The sequence below is a fragment of the Phalacrocorax aristotelis genome, chromosome 1, assembly GCF_949628215.1.
Source record: "Phalacrocorax aristotelis chromosome 1, bGulAri2.1, whole genome shotgun sequence".
NCBI lineage: Eukaryota > Metazoa > Chordata > Aves > Suliformes > Phalacrocoracidae > Phalacrocorax > Phalacrocorax aristotelis.
The window spans coordinates 142,452,045-142,476,318 of record NC_134276.1 but is presented as its reverse complement, the minus strand read 5'-3'; the positions used below and the strand labels follow the sequence as shown (position 1 = coordinate 142,476,318).

At 37.9% G+C, this 24,274-nt stretch overlaps 1 protein-coding gene across 5 annotated transcripts in view; it reads right to left on the bottom strand.

Annotated features, from left to right (window-relative positions):
• The window catches only part of SCUBE1 (signal peptide, CUB domain and EGF like domain containing 1), a 218,770-nt gene that overhangs the window by 181,179 nt on the left and 13,317 nt on the right, over positions 1-24,274 (bottom strand). For all 5 annotated transcript variants that reach the window (XM_075112945.1, XM_075112937.1, XM_075112954.1 and 2 more), the window contains exon 3: positions 4,950-5,078. In XM_075112945.1, coding sequence (XP_074969046.1) covers positions 4,950-5,078 — 129 coding nt within the window. The remainder of the gene's footprint in view (positions 1-4,949; positions 5,079-24,274) is intronic.

The window sequence follows — 24,274 nt, the reverse complement described above, 5'->3', positions numbered from 1 at the left end:
GCACACAATACTCTCCCAGGAGCTTACATTTTTATACAGTAGGAGACAGATTAATGTAAGATAATGATACTCCACATAAGAGTCCTTCAGGAGAAAGGAAAAATAAATCGATGCTCTTTCTGAATTTCCCAAGTGAAGTAACCAAATACTATTGCACTACCTCATTCACTTCAGCAGGGATACAAAAACAAAACAGTAAAAATCTAATTCTTTGCAGCAGCCTTTTTTGGATTTGATGACTATTGTGCCTTCTTTTTCATCTTCTCTTCCCCAGAAGGAAACTATACCTTTTCCACCATTCTTCTGGCATTAGCCATGTTAGACTTCATGATCCTTACGGGTCCCTTCCAACTCGAGGTATTTTATGATTCTATGTTTTCTAGATCGCTCATTATTCTCACTGCTTTCTTTTGGCTTCACCCAAGTGCAATGCCCTAAACTGAATAGTCCTCCACCAGCTGAAGCCTTACTGCTGCTGAAGGAGCAGAGATTTTCTTTTGATATGACAATTCCTACCCCAATAGCTTGAAAGTAAAATAAAAACCCCAGGAAATTCTTTTACCCTCCTGGGTACCTTCTGGAGTTGCCATAGTGGCAGCTATGCCAAGCTCCTCTGAAATTCTTACTGAAAAGGATGACAAATTCTCAAGCATTCTCTATGGCATCCCCATCTACTGCGTATCTCACTCTACAACACCCAGGCTTACAACACCAGGGTCAGTCTATCTCCCTTGCTACCTGCTACTGTCTTACTGAAAGCCTCCATGAGGATGCAAAGACAGGGCACAAGTATGCCCAACTGCCAAAGAGGCCTCCAATCAATAATGCAATAATGCAAAAGTCCAGTCTTCTTAATATTAAACCAAGAAAGTAAAAAGTTTAGGCAAAATAGGAACACCTTTAAGTGTCACGCTGAATCAGAGCAGGGAGTATATTTTGAATAACCATTTTTAAAGGCATAGGTCTTATCCATTGATATCCTGTAGTAAAGATTCACAGATTTTATCAGATTATCTGGGAACAGACTCTGATTTACTACAAATGAGATGGGTAAAGTGTTTGGCATTAATAGGAAGGATGATCAGTTATACCATAACCTCTCCTGAAGGCAAGAGAGAACAAAAAAATTGATAGCGTGCCTCAAGACGTGAAAGGCATAAAAAAGGAAAAATCAATTTATCAGTAAGACTATGGAGAAAAAATGATCAAACAGGAAAAAACATCTGGACCAGTGAGCTAATTGCTTATAAAAAAAAAATAAACAGACTGCTATTTCATATATGAGGGGGGAAAACATATTTCATGACTGGTTTCAAATGAAGGATAAAGAAAACTTATTGCATGAGACCAAATATTAGTCTTGCATTCACTGAGCAGAATTTAGACCAACTTTGAGAAAGAACTACTGCTATTTCAAGTGATTACAGTGCTAAAATAAATTTTTTTTAGCCAGACAAGGATCTCATCATAGTTTGCATTCCCTGTGGTGTAATTTCATGTTACATTTGAGAAATTCCTCAATAAAAATGTCAAATAGAAAGCCAGTTGACTTCCCCTGAGGACAGTTTTGGACATCTTCCAGGACAAATTTTAGCCATGAATTCTTAACCAAAGACCTCCACCCAACAAATAAACAAATAAGAAATTTCACTTGATTGGAAAGAAAGAGAGAAGTGTTGAAACAAGAACCCAGGAAAAACCACTTAACCTGCCAACTGCATCTGTTCTAATTAGTTGTGAATACTCTAAGTTTGTTATTTATAAAGAAGATTGTAATCATCTTGGTATACTGACACTGACACAGTGAAGGTTCAAAAAGGAATCTAAACCTTGTCAAGAAGAGATGGCTTAAGATTTTGCATAGACTTCAGTCAAGCAAGAGATGCAGAAATCCCAACATAATGGTCTTGTCCATTACAACCTGTTTCCTAGAGGTTTCTAGATGGCCTACAGGACTATCAGTGAACTATCATGGGGATCCATCCCTAGGCCTTCTATCTAAAATCACTAGGCAAAGATTTCTGATCATGTGTGCATGAAAAAATGCAACCCAAGTCACTGAGAGAGCAATTCAGCTGTCTAAACATTGAAGTCAGATGCCATTTTAGATTCCTTATATTAGCCCATCTAGCCTCCATCTCACACTCCAGATCTACTGCTGTAGATCTCCCATCACATCTGCCAACTCAGGGTGTCCTCACTGGCATGACCCTCCTATATTTAGGCAGTCAAATTGCCCCCTAAGAGTTCTTGCTGCCTGGTTCCCCACATGCTGACAAAATGGACCCCAACAGTAATGCCTGGAAGGCCAAAGGATGGGTGAGAAGTAGGAATAGTGTAGTCTGATTTTGGGTCACTCCTAGAAAATCTTCTATCCAAGCGCATACACATCCATGGTGCTGTATGAGAAGGCAGTTCAGGCAGGGTTTTCAAAATCAGCATATCATGAGTTTGATAGACTCTTTTACAAATTCCATGGAAATGACATAATTCTATACAAGATCCACTACAGCTCTACTTAATGTGTATACAGACTTAATTTCAGCATGCTGACCAAACATTACATGCCTTTTCTAAGAGGAACATAAACGTGATACATAGAATATATGATACGGTACCTAACTAGCAATCTACATTTTGACAATTCTGTAAAGTCCTATAGAGCTTGGGGTGTGTGGGGGTGGAAATCAGTTAAAGAATGCATTGAAAGGTGAAAAACATTGTCACTAATGTTATGAAGAGTTCTTTGTCTCCTTATAATCCATGATAGATAAGTGGTTTCTCAAAAAGCGAGAACAGGTGGAAATGAGTGGACTCATTAAAACTTTAATTCCTTTCAGTGCCTAATTTCCTTATGGGGGGAAAAAATAAGTATATTCTTAGAATAAATTAACCAAGTTTTACATGTTGGGAAAATTTTCCAAAAGGTTACAAAACCACTAATTTAATCATGTGCAAATATGAATCATCTGGTTTTGATTTGAGACCCCACTGCATCCTTTCAAAAACAGCCAACTGCATTTATATATTTCTGGTAGCATAAGTGAAGAGGAATACAGCTACTCCAGAACAGAAAAGACTAGAGTGTGCTCCCAAAAGGGAGCCCTTTGCTCTTATATTTCCACTCATCTGTTCAGTGAACCTCTCCTAGAAGCCACGTGGTTCCTAAAGTAGACCACAAGTATGGGCAGACACCAATTCCAAAAAAACTGAAGAGATCTCTTGGAAAGCTTTGGATCAATACTTTCAACCATAGCCACCTGTTAAGCACAATGGTTTATATTATTGCAGGCCTTTTTTCTCCCAAAAAACCAAGTAGCTGAATAAAAATTAATTAAAAGAATGACAAATTTGGCTAACTCTGTAGATCCAGCCTATATGTTTCATGACAGAGAGCAACAACACAGTCAGCAGGGGTCCAGATAAATCCCACAGATCTCTTGAAGGGTTCATCCTTTATCAGGTCACTCCTTTTGCTGTTCATACTCGCTAACCTACTTTTCCCTACTACTATGGGAATCATTTGGAAATAAAGTTGAAAATAGTAAGCTGTTTGAAACAATGTACATACACAGTTATTTGAATTCCAAATAGTTGAACTATTCGATTATGTCTGCGTCCTGTTTTATTAAGAGATATTTATGAACATTAGTATAAACAGAGTTTTTCTTTCTTGAATGAATGAATGTCTGGCTGCTCTTTATATAAGAAATATCTCTTGCAGAATTGAACATTTGACCACCTCAGGTTGAGGCAAATAAATCTATTTAGTCTGTCCTATCACAAATGAAATTTGGAAGTTTGAGTCAAAAGCCTATCAATGGTCAGGATATATAATCTATCTGAACAAATATTACTCAGTTTGAAAATGAACCCAGTAGGACATACATCTACTGAAAGGCTAAGCAAAGCCTTGCTCAGAAATTCTGGTTGTTCCATAGCTTCAGTGAGCGCAGACTGGTGTTACTGGACTTTATTATTTCTGGTTCACTACCTGATTTCTTGACTTTTATTGCAAAGAATCTCAGTTTCTATCAAAGTAAAGGTGCTGCATGACACAGAAAAAATACCCCTTTTCTGCACTGTTTTATAAATATAGCCTTGAAATTAAATTGGGACTGTGCTAAATACTGGTTGTTGCATTTATATTGGGAATATTGAGAAAGATAGTCCCTAGGCACTAGGATTTAGTTACAATGACAACCAAGTAAGCAGGTATGGAAAACTGGATATAGCAGCAAAGTCATTTCCAGGTAATTGGTGTGAAGAAATTTCAAAACAAAACATATACTGTATAGCTTATATAATAAACCCGACCTATTTAAACCAGAATAGTGGACATGAATCAAAAAACCAGATCCCCACATCTTCAGACTGCTGGAGCAATTAAGATCCTGCTCTGTACCTGTCTGTGTCCCTCCCTCTTATAAACAGCTATTACTGATAACTTTCTTTGTCCTGTTTATTTGTCCAAATATTCCTTCATCACACTTGCACTTTTACCATTCTGTAATTTGTGTTCCTACAGCATATCCTAGAACTATGTTACCCTAAAAAGGGGAGGGGCAGCTTTAAAGATATGACTGGAATTACAGAAGTTGGAAGAAACAGCCAAAATGTATTTAAGTGGATGGGACAGATTACTTTTCTTAAAAAAGAAGTCCAAACATCCAGCACAGGCTTTGGAGTTTGGGGGTGGGGTGGGGTGGGGAGGGGTTTAGCAATGTGAAAGATGGGCAAACTGATTTGAGTGTGTTAGACTCAAAAGTGCCAACTTCAAGGGTCTGGTCTAAACTACACTGGAGTCAACGGACAGATTTGAACTTATTCAGTGTGATCTGGATGAGGTTTTTACTGAAAACATACCAGATGACAAAATGCAGCACGCAGATCAGGCCTTCCTACCAGAGCCATGAAATGAAACTTTGTTGCCAGCATTCATTACTTACCAAGACAGTTGTGGCCATCATGGGCTAACATGAACCCATCATAGCATGTACACCGGTAGTTGCCTGGAATGTTGATACACTCATGGACACAACCCCCATTGTAGAAGTCATTCTCACACTCATCGATATCTAAAACACAAGAGGAGGAAAAAGAAGCTTTTGTAAAGAAAAGAATACTAAGAATACAGAAAAATTTCTCCAACAGAGCCTGATCTTTTAATATATGCATGTTCCTAATCTTTCTATATACTCATATTGCATATTTCATTCAACAGATGGCTCAGGGAATTACTGACTGAATATATCAGAGCCGTATATGACTGAAAAGCATCAAGCCAATATACAGAATACTCCTTCTCAAAATAATTGTAGTATCATGACAGTAAACAACGATACGTTGTCAAAAATTAAAAAGAAACACCTGATTTCAATACATTTTTATATTTAAAATGTAGGGTTTTGGTTTTGTCTTTAAAATAATCAGACAATGAGTTAAACCTTTGATTTTGTAGCAACAAAACGCTATAAACATGCTACTAATATGGCATAAGACAAGAGAAAAGTACGCCTTGTTTAACAAAAAATTCTCTTCTCAGACCAAGGAAGATCTGGTATATTCCTGGCAATACATAAGGCTGCAGTTTTGTACAATAAACCTTGAGAAACACCATTTTTGAAATAGCTGTCATAGCCCACTGAGTTCTACGAAGTTACTATTGATAACTTGGTATAGTTTTGACTTTTCCCCTTCCCCCACAAAATAAGCCCTTTTGTCATTTTCTGTATTAATTCACATAAGGCAACAATAACAAAAACAAGTCCAAAGTTTTATTCTTAGAATGTACGCTAGAATTACTTTTAGTTTTTGTACACTGGCCTGTATCTGAAAGAGTACCAGGAACGATAAGAGAGATGCATTCTGCTTCCGCTACAAACAATCCTGTTATGATCTTCCCTCCCTCATATAAAAATCACTTCTTCACTCATTCTAGCAAGTGCAAACTTTCTTCTTTTACAGATTGTACCTTGGCTTATATGTGGAACCAGCACCACAGTCACTGCTGCAAATCATGCAGTGGTGCACATCAGCCAACTAAAAATACACAAATAACTACAGACAGCCTCATAGCTTGATAACTATCAGCTCTAAACCTGTTGTGTGCTAGACCAAAAACCCTAGCTACTGTCCTTGAGTTAGCGTATGATAAATGGATAAAGTAATCCTTTTAGAAAATCACTTGTTAATACAAGAGACCTATTCTGGCTGTTCACCGCAGAAGTGGCTGGAATATTTCTGTATTAGGCTCCTGTTCACGCAGCACTTTTTTTTTTTTTTTTCCTTTTAACTTTTAAAAGTACTCCAGGAGAAGTTTTGCTACCTGGTATCATATGCAACTGCCACCCTAAGACAGCAAGGTAGTTTGGTAAAACTAGATTCTTCTGAAAAGCCAGCTCAGAATCAGTCACTCAATGCTTTCAGCATTTCTGGCCTTGGGTTGAGTTTGGTTAGCTTTGTCCCTCCTTACACAATCCCCTGAGAAGTTTGATCTGTCAGAGCAGGGACAGGCTCCTCCCAAGTATTTTTGCAAGCCTTCCCCCTCAGGTCTGCCTCTCCCAGAAACATACCTTAAACTCAGAATAGCCCAGGTCTCCATCCACTTTCCTCCAACTGCTCTGAATCTCTTCCTACAATCTCCTCAGCAGCTTGAAACAGGAATTATGAGTTTGACTTTATTTGCAAAACTAGTTTGCTTTTTTGTAACTCAGCATTCAGCACCACAAAAAACACTGGAAATAAGAAGCTGGAGAAAGGATCTTCCCAATAAAAATATGACCTGCTGCTTAAAGGTAAACTTCCTAGTCTTTCAACCACTGCTCTGTTTCAGAAAGTTCCCATCCTTTACTAACAATTTCCATCCATTAGTTGTACAAGCGCTGAGTCAGCACAGCCTGTGGATGTGCTCTCCCTTCTGGAGTCCAGTATAACAACAAAAAGATACGTCTGTGATTTTTCCTGAAAACAGTAACCACCAGGTCAATTACTGCATATTAGGCTCATTCTGAACACACCTGCAGCATGGCAGCACAAAGTACTTGAGAAGCTGCTCTCCTTTATTTACAGCCCAGTGTGCCTGGATGCATATTGCCAAAGTGTTCCAGTGAGGTTTCCCCGTAGCAGATATTTGCAGCTTCCATAACCATTCATAAATATTTCCAGAAACTTCCTATCATTGTCAGGCTACAGGGACAAGAATAGAGCTCTACAGTAATGCCGCATTTTAAGAGGCCAAGTCACTAATCAAAAAGCATGTAACACGATTGCCATGTCGGTCGGGTGTGACGGGCATTCCTTCAGGACACTCAGGAAAAATAGTAACTTAATTTTAAGATTTGTTCTTATCCAGCACTGAGTTTCTTCAGAATAGGGAATTCAGAAGAAAGTGTTATCAGTTGTTATGTTATTCAGCATCAGACTGCCAAGGGTTGATCAATTAATTCGCTTTTTTCAAACAATTAATCAGATAGGACTATTTGATTAAATAAGCAATGGGAGAGCCTTCAAAAGGGACAAAAGTCAGAGAAATGTGAAGCCTTTTGAATGCCTACGCTTTATATAATACATATTTCTTAAAAGCTCTGCTGTGATTAGCAGCACAAGATGCTGATGTAATACAAATACTTAAGTTCCAGAAAGGGTAATCTAACAGATATATAAACCAGAAAAATAACAAAAGGAATAGACTCTTTTCATCTCTCTCTCTCAAAAAGTTCCAGTTATGTTAAATTTTGCAACAGGATTAGAAGATTACTTCTCTCTTTTGTACCCCAAGAGCTGTAGGAAACTAGGACTGGAACCAAACATGCTACCTATTTTTAAGAGCCATGTTGTGCGTTTTTTGGTATTTCTTCCCCCCGCCCCAAACCACATTGCTTTTTAAGAGACTTCACCTGACAGGCTGACTGGAATTTCTATCTGCAGTACTGCCAGTAAAAAACCCATGGGATAAGACTGGTGAATTTAATATTTTATTTTTTAAAACAAAAACAAACAAACAAACCCCACCAAAAGCATGCACAAAGCCTGCAAAGTCCAAATGGTGAACTTTTTTCAAGCTCCAGCTGCACCGAGAGAAAACCAGAGAACATGCCTGCAGACAACATGAACACCACTCCATCTTCTCACATACCTGGCAGAGGACATTCTTTAAAGAATGCCTCAGTGAAAGTGCTGAACAACTATAATTTATGGGCAGAATATTATATCTGTCATGGCAGGATATGGCTTTCTTAGTAAACTTAATATAGCGATAAAAGCAATAGGCGCACATTCAAACACATAAAACCTGCAGGCTTGCTATTAATTTTATCTATTGTAAAACTTAAAATTTGCAGGGGCCAGCTATGTTCATTTCCTTTTGGTTAGGTCATATCCTATTATTCTTTTTTTCCTGTAATTGATAGGATTGGCTGTTAATCGAAGTCTTGGCTCCAAACACCTCTAACTCAGAAAGTTAACTCTTCCCACTAATTTTGTAGCTTCAACTATCCTTAATGTTTTCAGTGTTTGATCACTTAATATTGTCTTTCACCATGAGGGAATTACCATAAAACAAAAATGAAACAAAAGAAACAAAGAAATGTTGTCATCTGACCATGAAATTGCTGTGCTGGATGCAGGTGCATATACTGTTGAATTAGCAAGGTTTACTGCAATCCAGCTCTCAATGGGAAACCTAGAGTTTATCTACACTGGCAGAATATTTACCAAGTTTTCACTCCAGTAAATTCTGCCTGTGCAGACAAGCAACGCTTGGGGTGTCTAGTGAAGAAAACACCTTAAAAAAGTATTGCAATTTTCTCTCTAAAAGGAATTGATTTCATATGGTATTACAATGACAGCTATTACAGTAGCCCTGGAAAAAATAAAATGCACCAAAATGATCAAGAAGACATGGGGCCATTTATAATAGTGATATAGTCTGCCAAGGACCTATTTGGGCTTACTGTGCTCAAATGAGACAGCAACGCCTAATGCCAAAGCTGGATGCATACAACCACATCCTCAGCTGTTGGTGAGCTAGTTTTGACCATCTCTTTCTGGAACTGGTTTGGAAGATCTCCAAAATCCACTGCTTGTTTCAAACATTTTAAAGGGCAAAATCATCAGGAAAAAAAGAGATAAAAAGAAGCTTGCTTACTTGGGTGTACTAGTAGCTGTACTGGTTCAGCTATTTGCCAAGGTACAAGAAGCTTGGAAACAACATCATAATTCCTTCTGGAAAGCAGAGGTGATCTTTTTGTTACAGGCTGGAAATAACTCTCTTTCAGCAACCCTAGGGAACACAGCACTGCCGTGCTCTGCTATTGTCCTCTTCAATGAGCAGCGGTGTTACTTAAAGAGTACGTACTTTATGAGACTGCAATATTATATAAGCACCCAAGAACTTTTTTAAAAAAAAAAACCTAGACAAGTATCTGAGAAAATCCAAGCATTTATCACCGTGAGGAGTCCTGCAATTTACAATCACTGTATTTCAGTTATACAATAAGGACTTGAAATTGCCTTCTTTAAGTGACCTAATTCTTTATAGTCTGAGGGGACCTGTATCTACCTTATGCAGACTCGGGTTGATTCTTCTTTCATTATTACAGGCAAAACTGACACTATCCTAGAAATTTGTTTCATTTGTATATTCTGCAACAAAGGGATGGCACTTTCAGAAGTCTCAAAAGGCCACCCTACAGAGAAGCAGCTCTTCCAGGAACACATACAACTTGACTAAATGTTCAAAATAAAACAAGAATTGATCTCTTCTGCTTCCAGTACCACAGTATTTCAGCTTTCTGTTTCAGCGGAGAATAGAAGACACATCAGCATGCAATAATTAATGTCTAAAAGACAAACTCTAAAATAGACTGAGGAAAATGCTAGCCCCCATTTTGTCTAAACTTTTTCAGCAGTGTCATGAAGTTTGCTGCATGCTAATCATCTTTTCTGAGCACTAACAATCTTTGCTAGAAGGTGGCAAAGACTTTATGCCAGGAAAGTACAAAATCTACCTCCACCAAAATCCATTCCCACTCTTCATTATACCAGTTGACATTAATTAAGTTCCAAAATGTCCAAAAATCATTACCATTTCAATGCATATACTCAAAATTTGCCAGCACAGCAACAGATCAGTATGGGCAAAGCTACTGAAATCAAAGCAAACATCTGCATAGAGTTGATGAATTTTGGATCAGTGTCTCAGCTAAACTGTCACAGAGGCCTTATGGCTATTAACATGCAAAAGGAAGAATGGTTGAGGCCTGAAAGTCAATGAGCCAAATTCAGCTATAAGTGTTGAATTCCACAGGTTTATATAGAAAATGGGAAAGTGTGCATTGGCACAACCTTTATCTTGGCATCTGCAAGGCCACATATCCCAACACTCACAATGCAACAGAAGATGTTCAAAAAAGGAGCAGGATTGGGTAAAAATCTGTGTTCATTTTAAAGAATTTATTGACTACTAATGCAAGGAAAAGATCTGGAGTTAATTTACCAAACACAAATTTCAACTGACTTTGAAAGGAATAGTTTATGTGCTTGGACATTTTAAAATAAATAGCCAAAGGAAGCTGTCTGCCCAGATCAATTTCTTCTGATTTAGAGAACCACAAACAAAACTTAGCACACAGGTATATTATGCAGATGTGGAATATTTCCTAAAGGAGCCGGATCCATAAAACAGCTAGAAAAATAACTATTAAATTCTTTGTAAGTGGATCTTGATGGAGAAGTCTACACATTTATTCAGTATCTTAAGAGAAAAATATTTTGGTATTCATCTCTATCTATTTAACTTGCTGCTTTAAACAAAATACTGCCAAAGAGGCCTTATAGAGACAGTCCTTACAAACTTGCCAGCAAAGAAACTATGTTTTTTCCCTTCCTACTCGATGATAGGTTGCTGCTGGCCCCCTACAAAGGACAAAGCGTACCACTTGCAGAAGTCTCTATTATCAGTCATCTTCTGCTTAAAAAAAGTCATATTTTTATTACATAAAAAAAGTCATATTGCAGCATGCTGCCTGCTTATCCAGAACTGGTATGCAGCAAAGAACGCTGCAAAATGCTGAAACACATACTTCCATGCGGTAATATTTTGCACTTTTATGGCTTCTCTCTTAAAAGCTTTCAAAAATTTTTACTAATTCTTTACTGAGTTTTGGTCACTGTTCCTCCTAGGACTAATGCGCTATCCTCGTTTCCACAGAAGAATACAGGAGAAAGCCCCACCCTAGGTTCCAAATCCTACACAATTAAGAACAGAATTACAGTACAGAGCTGTCTTCATCACTGCATAGTTTTATGCAACCTTGATCTCGGATGCTTGGGAAAGAAGTGACCTTGTAATATCCAAAAGTGAAATGCCCTGAGGTGAAATCCCAATCCTACCAAAGTCAAGAGGCATTTTTGCCACTGGCTTCATGGAGTTGGGAAGATATGTTTTCTGGGACTGACAATAAAGAGATATGCGAGATGGGAACAGCACTTAAATTCCTTGTTCCCACTTCCAATTCAGAACAAGCAGCAGGGTAACATCAGCACTGTTACTTTACTTTCAAGGAAACAGGCAGAAACAGGCAGTAACGAAGAAACATGCACACTGACAAGAAAACAAACAAGTTCAAGTCCTGGATCATAACGAGATCAACATCTTATTCTTTTTAATGGCTGGATTTGGGGACTGTAAAAGCCATTAAAATAAATAAAACAACATTGGAATATTTATATATACTCTATTTCTTTGGCAGATTCTCCTTTTAATATACTTTCGGCAGTTTTACACACACGCTGGATAACCTAAATCTAAGGCATTTGCATTTCTCATATCAAGTTGTACTCTCCTTAAGAAGGGAACCAGCTCCAGACCTAAAGGCCAAAAAAAAGCTCACACATAGGTTAAAGAGCGTTTTGGTTAAGTGCAGGCCAAATTTGCCAAAAGTTCAGCTCTCTGGAAAGCATTCAACTCGAGCAAGAATACTAAAATTATTAGATTCTCAAGAGGAGTTTAGCATCAGCACATTTCCACATGTTCAAAATTATTGGAAGTCAGCTCAGCTCTGCTCTTAAAATTTGCCAGGGTTGACCCAGCTAGATGTATGAGGACTCAGCTGGGAAAACGTTATCAATTCCACACAACCTGACCTGCTGAAATACCGCTTCCCTCTGCAAGTTTTGTGATAGCAGAATTTGGCATCTACTCCAAGTCCAAATTTCATTTAGGAAATGTTGACATATCAAGATTCATTCAATTTTTTTCTACCCCAAAGTAAACCTTGACCTTGACCTCAGAGTGAAGTCTGTTTCTGAAAATCCCCATGAAAAACGTTGTAAGTCACTTTTTCTGAGAGAACAAGTTAAAATCTATCATTTGTTACATCTGTTTCTTCCTGAGATACTGTATTTTTTGATTCATGCATGTTAACATCTTTATTCTTTAAATGCTGTGACCTTGGAAATGTTACAATCTAATGAATCAGAGGAACACACAGTGCAGTTTTTTCGGCTTTCAAGTTGTCATGATGTTTTCAAGATGCTTTTGCTCAAGAAAACTGGAAAATTTGATAGCCATTAGGACTGCTCTGAGAGCCAAGGTCAAGGGTGAGCAGGCTGGGAATAGGGCAAAATCAGAAAAAGTAGCCTGATATTTCTCAGTGGAAAAAGGAAAAAGAAGAGGTACAATAGGTTGTTTCGCATGAGTTTTTTTCAGCATGAATCCCTCATGAGCCTTCCCACTATGGGTACTGCCCTTCCAATGTTTTCCCCATTAGTACATCCACAAAGAAAAAAAAAATTTCCAATTTACAACATCCTTCAAAAATGTCACAAACCCCTATTTTCCTGTATAAAAACAGCAATAAAATGAAAATGCTATGCCAACTTAGTGGAGATGATTTGGATGCAATCTGTGGTATTGTTGGGGTGTTTTTCTGGAAGCCATCTCACACAGTTTCCAGAAAACATCAAGTACTCTGTAGCAGTTTTATTTGTTTCCTTTTCTTCTGTGATGGCTGAGCACAAAGTTCATCGTGCTAAAGTACTTGTCTGAAAAAAAGAGGGAGAAAAACAGAATACAAACGAAACTATGTAGAGGTATGTCCAGCTGGTTAAACAGCATGTATATTTTTAAAGTGTGAACAGCTTCATAGTTAGAACTACCTTGTCTAAAAACATTTAGGATGCCTTTGGAAGGAAGATGAGACATCGTCTCATTTATCACTGGCTGGTAGGATGGGAATTCTTAATCTCTATTTGTTTTGGTTTTGGTTTTTTCTCTGACCACAATTATCATCTCCTAGTTTTAGAGAACACAGAGACACCTATTGTACCTGTTCTTATTTTGTCCTGTGTCTGAATGTTTCCTGTTACTACACTGATCATAGCAAGCATGAATCAAATTGTCAGGCCACACAGAATAAGGATGGCCTTATAAGAGTCATCACTGCTCAGGAAAAAAACTAGACAAGTATTCAGATACACAATTATTCTCTAAGGAGTACATGAACTTTTGAGTTTATCAGCTGCAGAAAAAGCAAGTGTGTTTAGCCCTTTTTGTTTTGCAAGTTTTAGTTAATGATCCTCAACTGTTGTTTATCATACAACATGAGAATTAGAGGGCCACATTTCAAGTCTCTAGTGGCTAGAGTGTGTCAAGCACCCAATGCTGTAAGCATAATTCAGCTGACCCAGATCACATATTGTGAAATGAAACAAAGCAATAGATTGTGAAAATCCAAAAGTACTGCAGTAGCTGAATTATTATATTTTATATTTTTGTTGAATTACCATCACATTATTCACTCATTGATAAGAAATATGGTCTCTGGAGACTCCCTTCTGTATATTTTTTCAGAAATTCACCTTCCCTTCCTCAGTTTCCTGTCTCTGTTCTCTTTCCTGTAAGTTTCCATCCTTGCTTAAACTACTAGTTCAGAGAATTAGAAGAACATTTTTACTGGCTGGACATGGATATGCCAATCACACTGACAACAGACAAACGAATCTATCCCTTTGACTCATTCTTTCAGGATGCCTGCAGTTCGAGGCAGGTATTACTGCTTCAGTGTACATATACTTTGCCAATGAAGCGTTATCACTGAAGTACAGGGGAGTAAAAATTACTTTAAAAAATTTTTTTAAAAAAGAGCACAGAAATTGACAGCTGAGATTCTGCATGTACTTGGTGCAATTTGGCAGCCACCTAAATACTCTTTATGGTGGTATATATAACACTCCAGGAGGAGCAGGAATGGAGAGGAGATAAAATAAATTACAAGTCTTCCTACTGCAGTAACATTAGGTTTATACAGCAATTTTACCTACAGTACCTTTTGGGGGTCTAAAACCTTTGGACAGATACAGTCATCTGTGGAAAAAAATAATTGAGTTCTTTCCCTGGGGAAAAATGTATTTGCTATTCGTATACCTGAGTGATATCCCTGTGTGACATGTGCCACCTCAACTAGCACAATGGAAACTTATCCAGGACCATTCCAGCTCCATTCATAGTTAATATAGCATTTTTCTACACAAAACCAAAATTATTGTTATTCTGCATTACACATCTTGAACCCTTGATTAGAGTTTATTGTGGTTTGACATTTTCCTTAATTGATATTTAAACAGATTGGCTACAAGTTCTTTGAACTGCAAGTGAGATACCCAAATAAAGATGGATACCTGCAGAGCACATAGCAGGTTTAGGGTCTGTCTTTATTTAGTAGCTGCCATGCCCGACAAGCTCAAGCAGAGAGATTTCCTGTTCACAAGCTGTTATGAATGTGAAACATGACATTTGACAGCATTTTTCCCACCACTTCTAAATCACAGCCATTTCCACCACAACTCCCTCATTTAATATAATGGGGAATTTTTGATTCTATGTCTAATCTTGCAGGTTCTTGGACATCTAATGGGAGAATATTTTTGTGTGCCTTACTGCCACACATGGTGTGCATGGATCCTAATTATTATAATTTCAGTAAGTCATGGCAGGAGTTTATTTCTAGATCTTTATATTGAAATATGCATCTTAAAACTTTGAGGGTGAGGTTTAAAAGAGTGAAAATAGCTGATTAATATAGACATAATTAATCTACTTTTTTCCCCAACACCTGTAGGCACCTCCCTCATTCTCATACTGCGTACCTCCAACTTTCCTTTGCACGTCATTTTAAATTTCTGTCCATTGACAAAAGGAAACAATCCCAAGCTTCAACTCTGAAATAAATTTCCTTATTACCTGTCAGTGGGTAAACATCAACTTCTTTTCTGTGTCCCTTCATGTGGGAGACAGAAGGTGGCTATTCCTTCTTGCTCATTTCAGAACAAGCCAGTGGCAGATCATATGAAATGGAAGATTCCTTGACATCATATAGCACATGCTTCATTAGTGACAGCTAAGGCCACAAGCAATATCAGAGGCTATATAGCTGTGGTTTTCAACCTTCCTGGATATGAGGAACTGTTATGTTTTCCAGCAGAGGTGCAAATCCTTGTATAACGAATTTATATCTTCTGACAGCAAGCTTACCTTTTCAAACTATTTTTTCCATGTGTGCTTTAACAATAATCCTTGGGCTACTGCAGACTCCTGGCTGAAACTGTCCTGCTGTGGTAGTTAACCACTTGGGAAATATAATGAAATTTATATTGTGTAGGATTTGTAAAATGTAGAGCTTCCTGTCATCCTGTATTATTTGGTCAAACTTCCTACTTTGGATGGGACACATATCAGACATTAATTTTACCAGCCTACAAAAATTCCCACGAGAGTACCGTACAACTAATCTATGAGCAGAGTAGCTTTCATTACATACACTGTGGTGTCTTGCAATGAGAGAATCATTGCACATACTCAAATGTTCAGGGCTGCCTTTCATTTCAACATTGAAATGAAACATTCAACATTCACATGACTAAAGTCATGCGGCTATTTCTAAACAAGATACACAGGGGATCCATGGATTTGAGTCCCCTGACAATGCTGGACCTAATAGTTATGAAGCCCAATAAGCCATCTCTGCCTATTATTTTATCACCTGTTCTCCAGATGCAGACAAATTCACACAGTTCCCCAACAGCATCCTTTATTAAGTGAAGGCCTCCCAGCATTATGGCTTGTAGAGAGCAGCAAAGAGCAGCTGTGGGGACTGCCACTCTAAGTCCTTCACAAGTATGAAGACTCTAAATCCTCACCTATGAAACACCTCCTGACTGGAAGATAATTTGGATGATAAAAGCACAGATCCTTCTTTGTTTCAGAATCATTATGCTTACTTTTGCTGTAAATAGCTTTTCCACCTACAGAAGTGTTCATCTGGACTAGGAAGCTCCACATGATAGTAAACCAGCTATAACACACATAGGATACTGAAAAATGACAGTATGGGTCATTCATTGAAACTCAATGAAATAAAAGTCCCTCACACCTCATGGTAATAAAGAGTCCAGGGTAACTTTGGCAAGAGTAATAGATTAATACCAGCATGCTGCCTAACTTCCAATACCAATCACTTTACATTCCACTTCTTTCATCCAGGAGATAGTATTGGGGATTTAATATTTTCCTTCTCTTTTCTATGGTGTTGTGCACTGATAGTATGTGTGCTTAAAAATTATTTCAGTGCTCCAGCCTAGATACACATACATTATCTGTATATAATCTATGTTTCAGGACAGTGGTTAAATATTCATTTTTCTTATGAGTCCTTTGCAGGGCTGTGGGTAGTCAGCACTGTTAGGAAACAAACTGAGTAAAATTAGTTGTGATGACCCTACATTTAAGAGAAATGTCTCCTTTACAAGCTTGATATATTTGCTTCAAAAAAGATCAGAGAAGACTAAACTGAATAGAAATCAGATTAAAGATTTACAAAATTTTTTAAAAACCTGAGATAGGCTTACAAAATGCTCAAACTAATTTCTGTCCATCACCCTTCAGCTTTGTACACCATGCAGAAGGTGAAAAAGTTACTAGGCTACAGACTGTGTTATTATGCAAGAGTTGAGAATGATCAAGTCCCATTTTGTTTCTGGAATGACAAATTCAACTTGTCACAGAGTTGTGTTTCAGAATCTTAACTTTCAGTAAGTTAAACCTTATTAAACCTGCGATAATAAAGATAATACCCTAAATGTGAGTGCACACAAAGTACTGTCTGAAAGAGTTCACAGCCCTAAGAGCTGCCTTAATCAGAAGTCTGTGGATTTGGGAACTGCACAATCATGAAATGTGGAATTGATTTCAAGGTACCAAAACATTTGTCAATTTTGCTGCATAACTCAGAAGTCTGGTACAGCCTCTCAGCTTCTTAACAACAATTCTCTCTCCACAATGTGTAAAGTACCTGCCATGTAATTTTGTTAGAGTGTACAGAATGAACATTTTCCATTTTTTGAAAGTATGGCCCTGGCCAGCCTCAACAAGAAGCCCTAGATACTGTTGTAGTAGATCAATGCAAAAAGGTTTTATGTGCAAACAAATATTACATTAATGCAATTTTTTGATTCAAGCTTTTTATTCCTGAAAGAGAGAACCCTGTCGTACTGATACATGCTGACAGTTCTAAAATTTGATTCACAAAGAGAGTTCACCAGTTATGATGTAGGGTCTCCTTAGTCTTCTGAAAAGCCTCACAGAAGCTGGTCTTGTGAGCCAGAGCTCTATTTATCACCAAAGACAATAATAGGGAAGATCTGAAAACGAGTGGTAAGCAGCCTTTGGGTTTTGAACTGTGGACAAGTAACAATTGTCCAGCAGAGACATAGATCTACAGATAGTGAACACTAGCATGGAACCCATCAGCATTCCCATCATTACCCTTTACAGACTCTTCAAAACATTGCCTGGACTCCTTCGCCAGTAGAGAAGTAAGCAAGAGTGGCGGTGTTCTGAACAGGAACTAACAAAGTTACACATTCTCCTTTGCCTGGCAGGCAGGGGTGAGGGTTAGATGAGGCCAGGGCAAGCTGTACAAACACCTATTTCATAGTGAGGAAAATCCAGGAAAAGTGGTAAAGATTAAATTTAAAATTAATACATGAAAAACACCATTGCTGGCCTGTGAGTCATCAAACATTTTCAATTATAAGCTGTACTCACATCTGATGTTTGGACAAGAAAGAAAGATAGAGCAGACAGATGCAATCAACTAGCTTTGCCAAGAAATTAGACATTTCTGCTCCAGCATTCAAATATCCTGTACTAGAAAGCATACACAGCTTCCAGCACAGTTAACACTATTCAGTGAAAAAAAGAATGAAACTGCAGATATGAAAATAGTAACATGGGCATTTGCTGAGAATTGAAGAGAGCTCATATTTATAGCCTGGAAATATTCCTTTTGTAATTTAATGTAATTATATTTGTTGGTTATGTTGGGGATGATATTAGGTAGAAAAAAACAAAGGCGGCCTACAACTTCTGTGCAGTATTCAAATAATAACATGCATTTGACAGGACACACAACAGAAAGCCAGGCAGTCTAACTGTACTGCCCTCCTCCCCAGTAGCAGAGGGATAAAAGTGGATAAGTTTATACCTATATTCATTTAGTGCTGTAGAGTTATTCCCAGTACTCTCATTTAGTTGATTCATCATGAGATGCCTTTTAGAGCACTGCTATTTTATTATGCACAGATAAGAAAAATGCAGAAATCTCTTGACTAAAGACTTGATTAACAGTCCAATAAACAGGTTGTCTGTTTGTTTTTAAATCGGACAGTACTTCCAGTATAAAACTAGAGACTAGAGAAGTCACTTTTCAAAATGTTCTTGATGAATTCCCCATGCTTCTCCTTCTCATGTTTCTACACAATCCTTCTTTTAAGGCTATATCTGGTGCATATTCATAGTATTTCTAAGATATGTAAACAGAAGTCCAGGAAAGAACCACATACATCATCTTTGGTTATCCATTGAAAACAGGGCACCAAGGCCTGACTCACCCATGATTGATACAGGACTTCACCCTCAGTAAAAGGCTCAAAATGAAGTAATAGGATTACGGGTGCTTATCCATGGCACCTGGTTTAACAATGTAACCATCTACAGTTAGGTTAAACATCCAGATCAAGCTTTTGGAAGTAGCTATTCATTTTTCACAGCTGACTTGAGACTTTCCTTAACGAAGTCTCATTTTCAGAAAAGTAGGAAGGCCAGTCATTCTGAAGATGTTGTTAGCTGCCAAGCCAAAAATTAACATCTGTTTTTGTAGGGTTTGGCCATATGGAGAAACACAATATGATGCTCATGGTAAACAATAGTGGATGGGAGGCTGAAAAGAGACAGGTGTATATTACTACCTGTTACTATACAATTCTTTTCCAGTATACTGAGCATGGCTAATCACCTACCAGCTGTGAGTTTTGCAGAACACCTGTAGAAGCAAACATACTCATTTTCTATTTCTGTTCTGGAGATGATATTAAACACAGTGATTTGAATGAAACTTCTGTGTCTAGAAGTCTCTAAATCTCCAGCTGCATTATTCCATGTCCTGTTTTTTTATAATCTACCCTAAGCATCTGCTGTTGGTCACTGTGAGAGATTGCACATCAGGCTAGACAGATCTTTAGTCAAACTTGGTCTGGCCAGCTTACACACTTTTGATATTAAAAGATAAATACATGTAAGTATGTGGCACGGGTAAGGATCAGAGTTCTTTGAACCCACTGTAAAAAGCCCCAATTTTACCTTCCTGTAATGGGTATAATTTAACAATCTTTGTATATTCCATCAGCACAGTGCATAAAACAAACTGGGCAAGGAGGAGAAATTACGAAAAAATGCTTCAGGCCTGGTAACTCAGCAAATGAGACTGACATTCAGGAAGGTCTGTCCATCTCCATAACTGGCAGAAGTGACTTTTCTTAGAAGTTAGTTCTTAGTGCACATAACGGTCTAGCAGGCTTAGTGTAATGGACTCTTAATTTGTGTTTAGCTTATACAAGCAGACAACTCAGCTACTGGAATTAAAAGCAATGCAATTTAAACAAAGGTATGATCACACAGTCTAGCAGTGCTTCCTAAGTAGGGTGCACCAAGAAAAATCTTAGACAATACAATTTAAAAAAAACAGCTTTCTCCTAAAATAAAGTTGTGGAAGATTTGGTTTGGTTTGGTTTTTTAATCTATATGCCTGTGCTAGAGAGGTGGAGGCCCGTTTTAAATTAAAGAATAAAAAATGTGAAACTGAGACTGGGAGGATGAATTTCATAAGGATCAAATGATAACACTGCAGCTTAAAAATCCCCTGTCCTGGTTAAATGCAAAGGACAAGTAAGTACAAAATATTTTCGCTTAATTTCAATGGACAGCTGCAGGCTCTTTGGCCTAGATACACGTCATCCAACTTCACATACCTACATTGTAGATGTCCACATCTGTGTTAGAAAGGAACTTATTTTCAGGATATGATTTATCTGAACTATTTTTGTCTCCATTAATACAAGGCAAACTGAATTAAGGAAATGCCTATTTATCTCCATCAACTAGAACAAAGGGAAAGCAAGGCAAACCACTTAAGTGTACTGATCTGTACTACCGAGATCCACATTTGGACAGATGAAATCCACCCTTTGCCCTCTTCAGAAAACGCTGAAATGAACAGAAACTCTACCAGTATACCAAATGCTCAGTAGATAGAACCAGGGCCTTCCTCCCGGTATAACAGACGTTATTTTTACTGGAAGTTAGGTCTCAGGAAGGAGTGCATTGTGAAGCCCATAATCAACCGTCTGAGCACAATTTAAACTAAATGAATTATAGGATGTATTATTAATGGTTGTAATCATATGCCTAGTACACCAATTAATTGAAGTGACCGATGAGTGTTCATCTGAGGATAGAGAAAGGCAGGAAGCTAACATTCGTATTAATACACATATAAATTTTGTAACTTGTGACCCCAGAACACTCTTAAAACAAAGGGCAGCAACATGTTTTCAAATTACCACAGGAAAAGTAAAGTAATCCCACCCCCCCACCAGACAATTTTACAGCCAGCAGAAGGCACAAAACCACATGGAGGAGGTATTTTTAATTAAGTGCAATATAAGGAGAATAATGGCTACCCATATTCACTCTAAACAATTATTATCAAAAGGGCCTTAGCATTTTAAAATAACCCATTTAAAAAAGGCTTACTGTTTTAAACATAGGCTGTTTCCGATTACAAAGTAAAGCTTTTAATTAAGATTAGTAAGGCCTAATTCAAGCTATAATTTGGTTCCTTTAGTTAGCAAATGTCTATTAAAACTGAGCAATTAAAGTTAAATAGGTTGAAGCATTTAAAGCACTCCCCCCTGCTTCAAATACTATAATAGAAAAGACCATGTCAGTGACTAATTCAGACCAGAAGACATGTATTTCCCTTAAGTTTTATACTTCCTTGTTGATCATAAAGTTTACAAAAGAAGAATCCACTGCTAAACCAGATTTTCAGTGGAACGTAACATTGTTATACGTTTGTATGTTACAGATTGCCATGTATAATTTAAAAACCAAAATATAAAATACAAATTTGGTACTTTTATAAATATAGTATAAAGTTTACTCCTAATACAGCCTTTTTCCCTTAGTTTTATATAGTTCACTAATAAAAATATGTAGTAAACTTCCCAGTAGCATATATCCCCCTTTTGATAGTTGTGTTCATACTTGCGTAATGGTCTTCAGTGCATATGTTGCACATGTACTTCTGACAGGTAAAGGTAGAAGTATACTATGATTTGTATTACTTAACCAAAACCACCTTTCAAAGCATTCCCACCTCACCTTCCACTTTCCATTTTCACAGCTTCTTCAAAGACTCATGTTCTTCATGCTTGGTCTCCATGTTCTTCATACCTGGTCTCATCTTTGAGATCAAGTTGTTTTAGCAAGTTCAAGCAAAATCAGCTGAACAAGCTTGAGACCTGTATTTCTGAGGGCATGGCACACACCCACACATACCCCTGCCCAGCTGTAGCAGAGCCCTTACCCAGCAGGGTCCTCTGTAACACTCACACCCAAACAGCAAACCTCTCATATGTATTCTGGACTCTTCAGGACTCCCAACAAGTGCCCAAATCTTGCCTGTGTAAGTCAGATAACGTGATCAAGAAACCAGGCTGTCCTTTTCATTAAACAAGAAACATACAGAACATGTTGTGTGCAAAGAGGACCATTCAGGTGGCCTCACAACTACAAACACTGTGACTTTCCTCAATGAATAGCAACATTAACAGAAACATGCTAGTCCTTCCAGCAAGCGTCCCTTTCAGGCCTCTATCCCTTGAGTCCAGCCTCTTGCTGACTCAGGCAATTATATCATGTAATCCTACTCCGGATAAGGATTGGTGTTGTCTTCCCATTGGAGAGTAGGCTACAGCAACTGCCTGTTACCTTCCATTCAGATCACCAAAATACTGTCTTAAAAGCACCTAAAAGTTACCACCAGTGCCTAATCATAACATCAATATTAATGGTAATGACTAAAAGCCTTTCAGGATAAGCAGTACAGGAAAGTAGCCTCGTAACTGTTCAACTCAGATGCAGGCTAGCATGCAAATTTACAAGTTGGAATTCCTCAGGATACTTAAAATATATTATAATGATATACTATAATAAAGGTTTTCTGAAGGAATGTAGGCACACAGAGGTATTCATATATGCATATGCACTCAGTCTGCGCAAAGTCCAGTGAAAGCATTCAGAAATGTGCAGTGGAAACTTTTGTATTAACTCAAAGTAAATTACATCAAAAAGCTATTCTAGAAAATGGATGTAATTGCTGCTGATACCCTGAATAGATTTGTGTGTATTGCCTATTCAGAATAAACACTAAAGCTTTCAGGTTTTGCTTCATAAGACCACATGTGATGCAGTCAACTGATTTTTTTTTAATATATATATAATGCAATTCTCACACTTTCCTCAAGAAAAAGAATTTTTGAAATATTTCAAAACAGAAACAGTGAAAGGATGTAAAGTGCCAGAAGCATAAAAAAGATAAATAATTTTTATATAGGTTTAGAAATGACTGTTAACAAAACTTAAGTGACAACACCTTGGATTTTATCCATATCACCAAAAAAGAGAGTTGTTTCCTAGTCAACTGGAATGGTTAATCATACTATAAACAACAATTTGAGGTGCTGATTTAATTGTTAAAGCTTTTCAGAGAACTGTGATAGGGAAGTTCTTCCATTCTGAAGCCATAATCTCCTTAGATGTAGAATTGTTTGTATACAGAATAAGTTGCCACCATTTTCACACAATGAAACAGTCTATACCTAACAAAACAAACTATGTGACACCAAACCATTTCAGTCTTCAGGTTTTTATTTCAGGATAAGGCTGTCTATTCTTGCCTTATACTCATTCCCTGGCTCACTCTTACAAGTCAGAGAGTCACAGGTCAGAGTAATTCTGGCAGCCTGCCTTCCTTCATTTATTCCTTGCACCCTGAATACGTCTACACACTCCAGTCTGAACAGAGGTAAAATCGCTTTCCTAGGAATTCAAGCCAAGCAAAAGCCCCAGGGTTCCACTTGTGCCTGCCCTGTAATAGCCAACTAGTTCACAGCCTCCCTAGAGAAGCAGTCTCATAGCTTTGGGTCAGTCTGCAACACAGGCCAAGCGAGGCCGATTTTCCGCAGTGTGCCCATGCAGACAAAGCCACTATGAGAGCCCCAGGGAAAATCCTGCAGCAGTCAGGAGCAGGAGCAATTGGTTTGGAGCACCTGCGTTTCCGGTGTGTGGTATACTGAGACCAGTATTAAGGATGAGATGAACTGTACCATTGCTTAAGCAATAATTGGGCTGGTTTAAGAGAAAAGTGGCATGGGCGGGCAAGGACGTAGAAAGAACAACTTTGATCATGTTCATCTTTAGACAGGTTGGAATGCATCAGAAAAAATGAAATTTCTATATAAAGTCGGACTTTGGTGCTTTGTAGTTAGATAAAAATATAGGCACATTTCCAAACCACAGTTTTTATGGAATCCTTTTCAAGACTTTACCAAACAGAAAAGCGCAAAAAGAATAAAGGCACAACTCTACTCAGTAAAGACACTACCATCTCTAAAGGTATGAAGTCAGATATCAAATTCCTCCTGCATAAAGCTGCCAAAAAAATTAGATATGCATTACCTATGCTCCCCTTTCAGCAAAGTAGATACCTACTTACTTCGAGCACTTTTTCACTGTAACAGAGAGACAACTTGCCTGAAAGTTTTGAATGTAGCCTCTGCGTCCGGATAATGAAATCAGAACAAAGGCACTTCA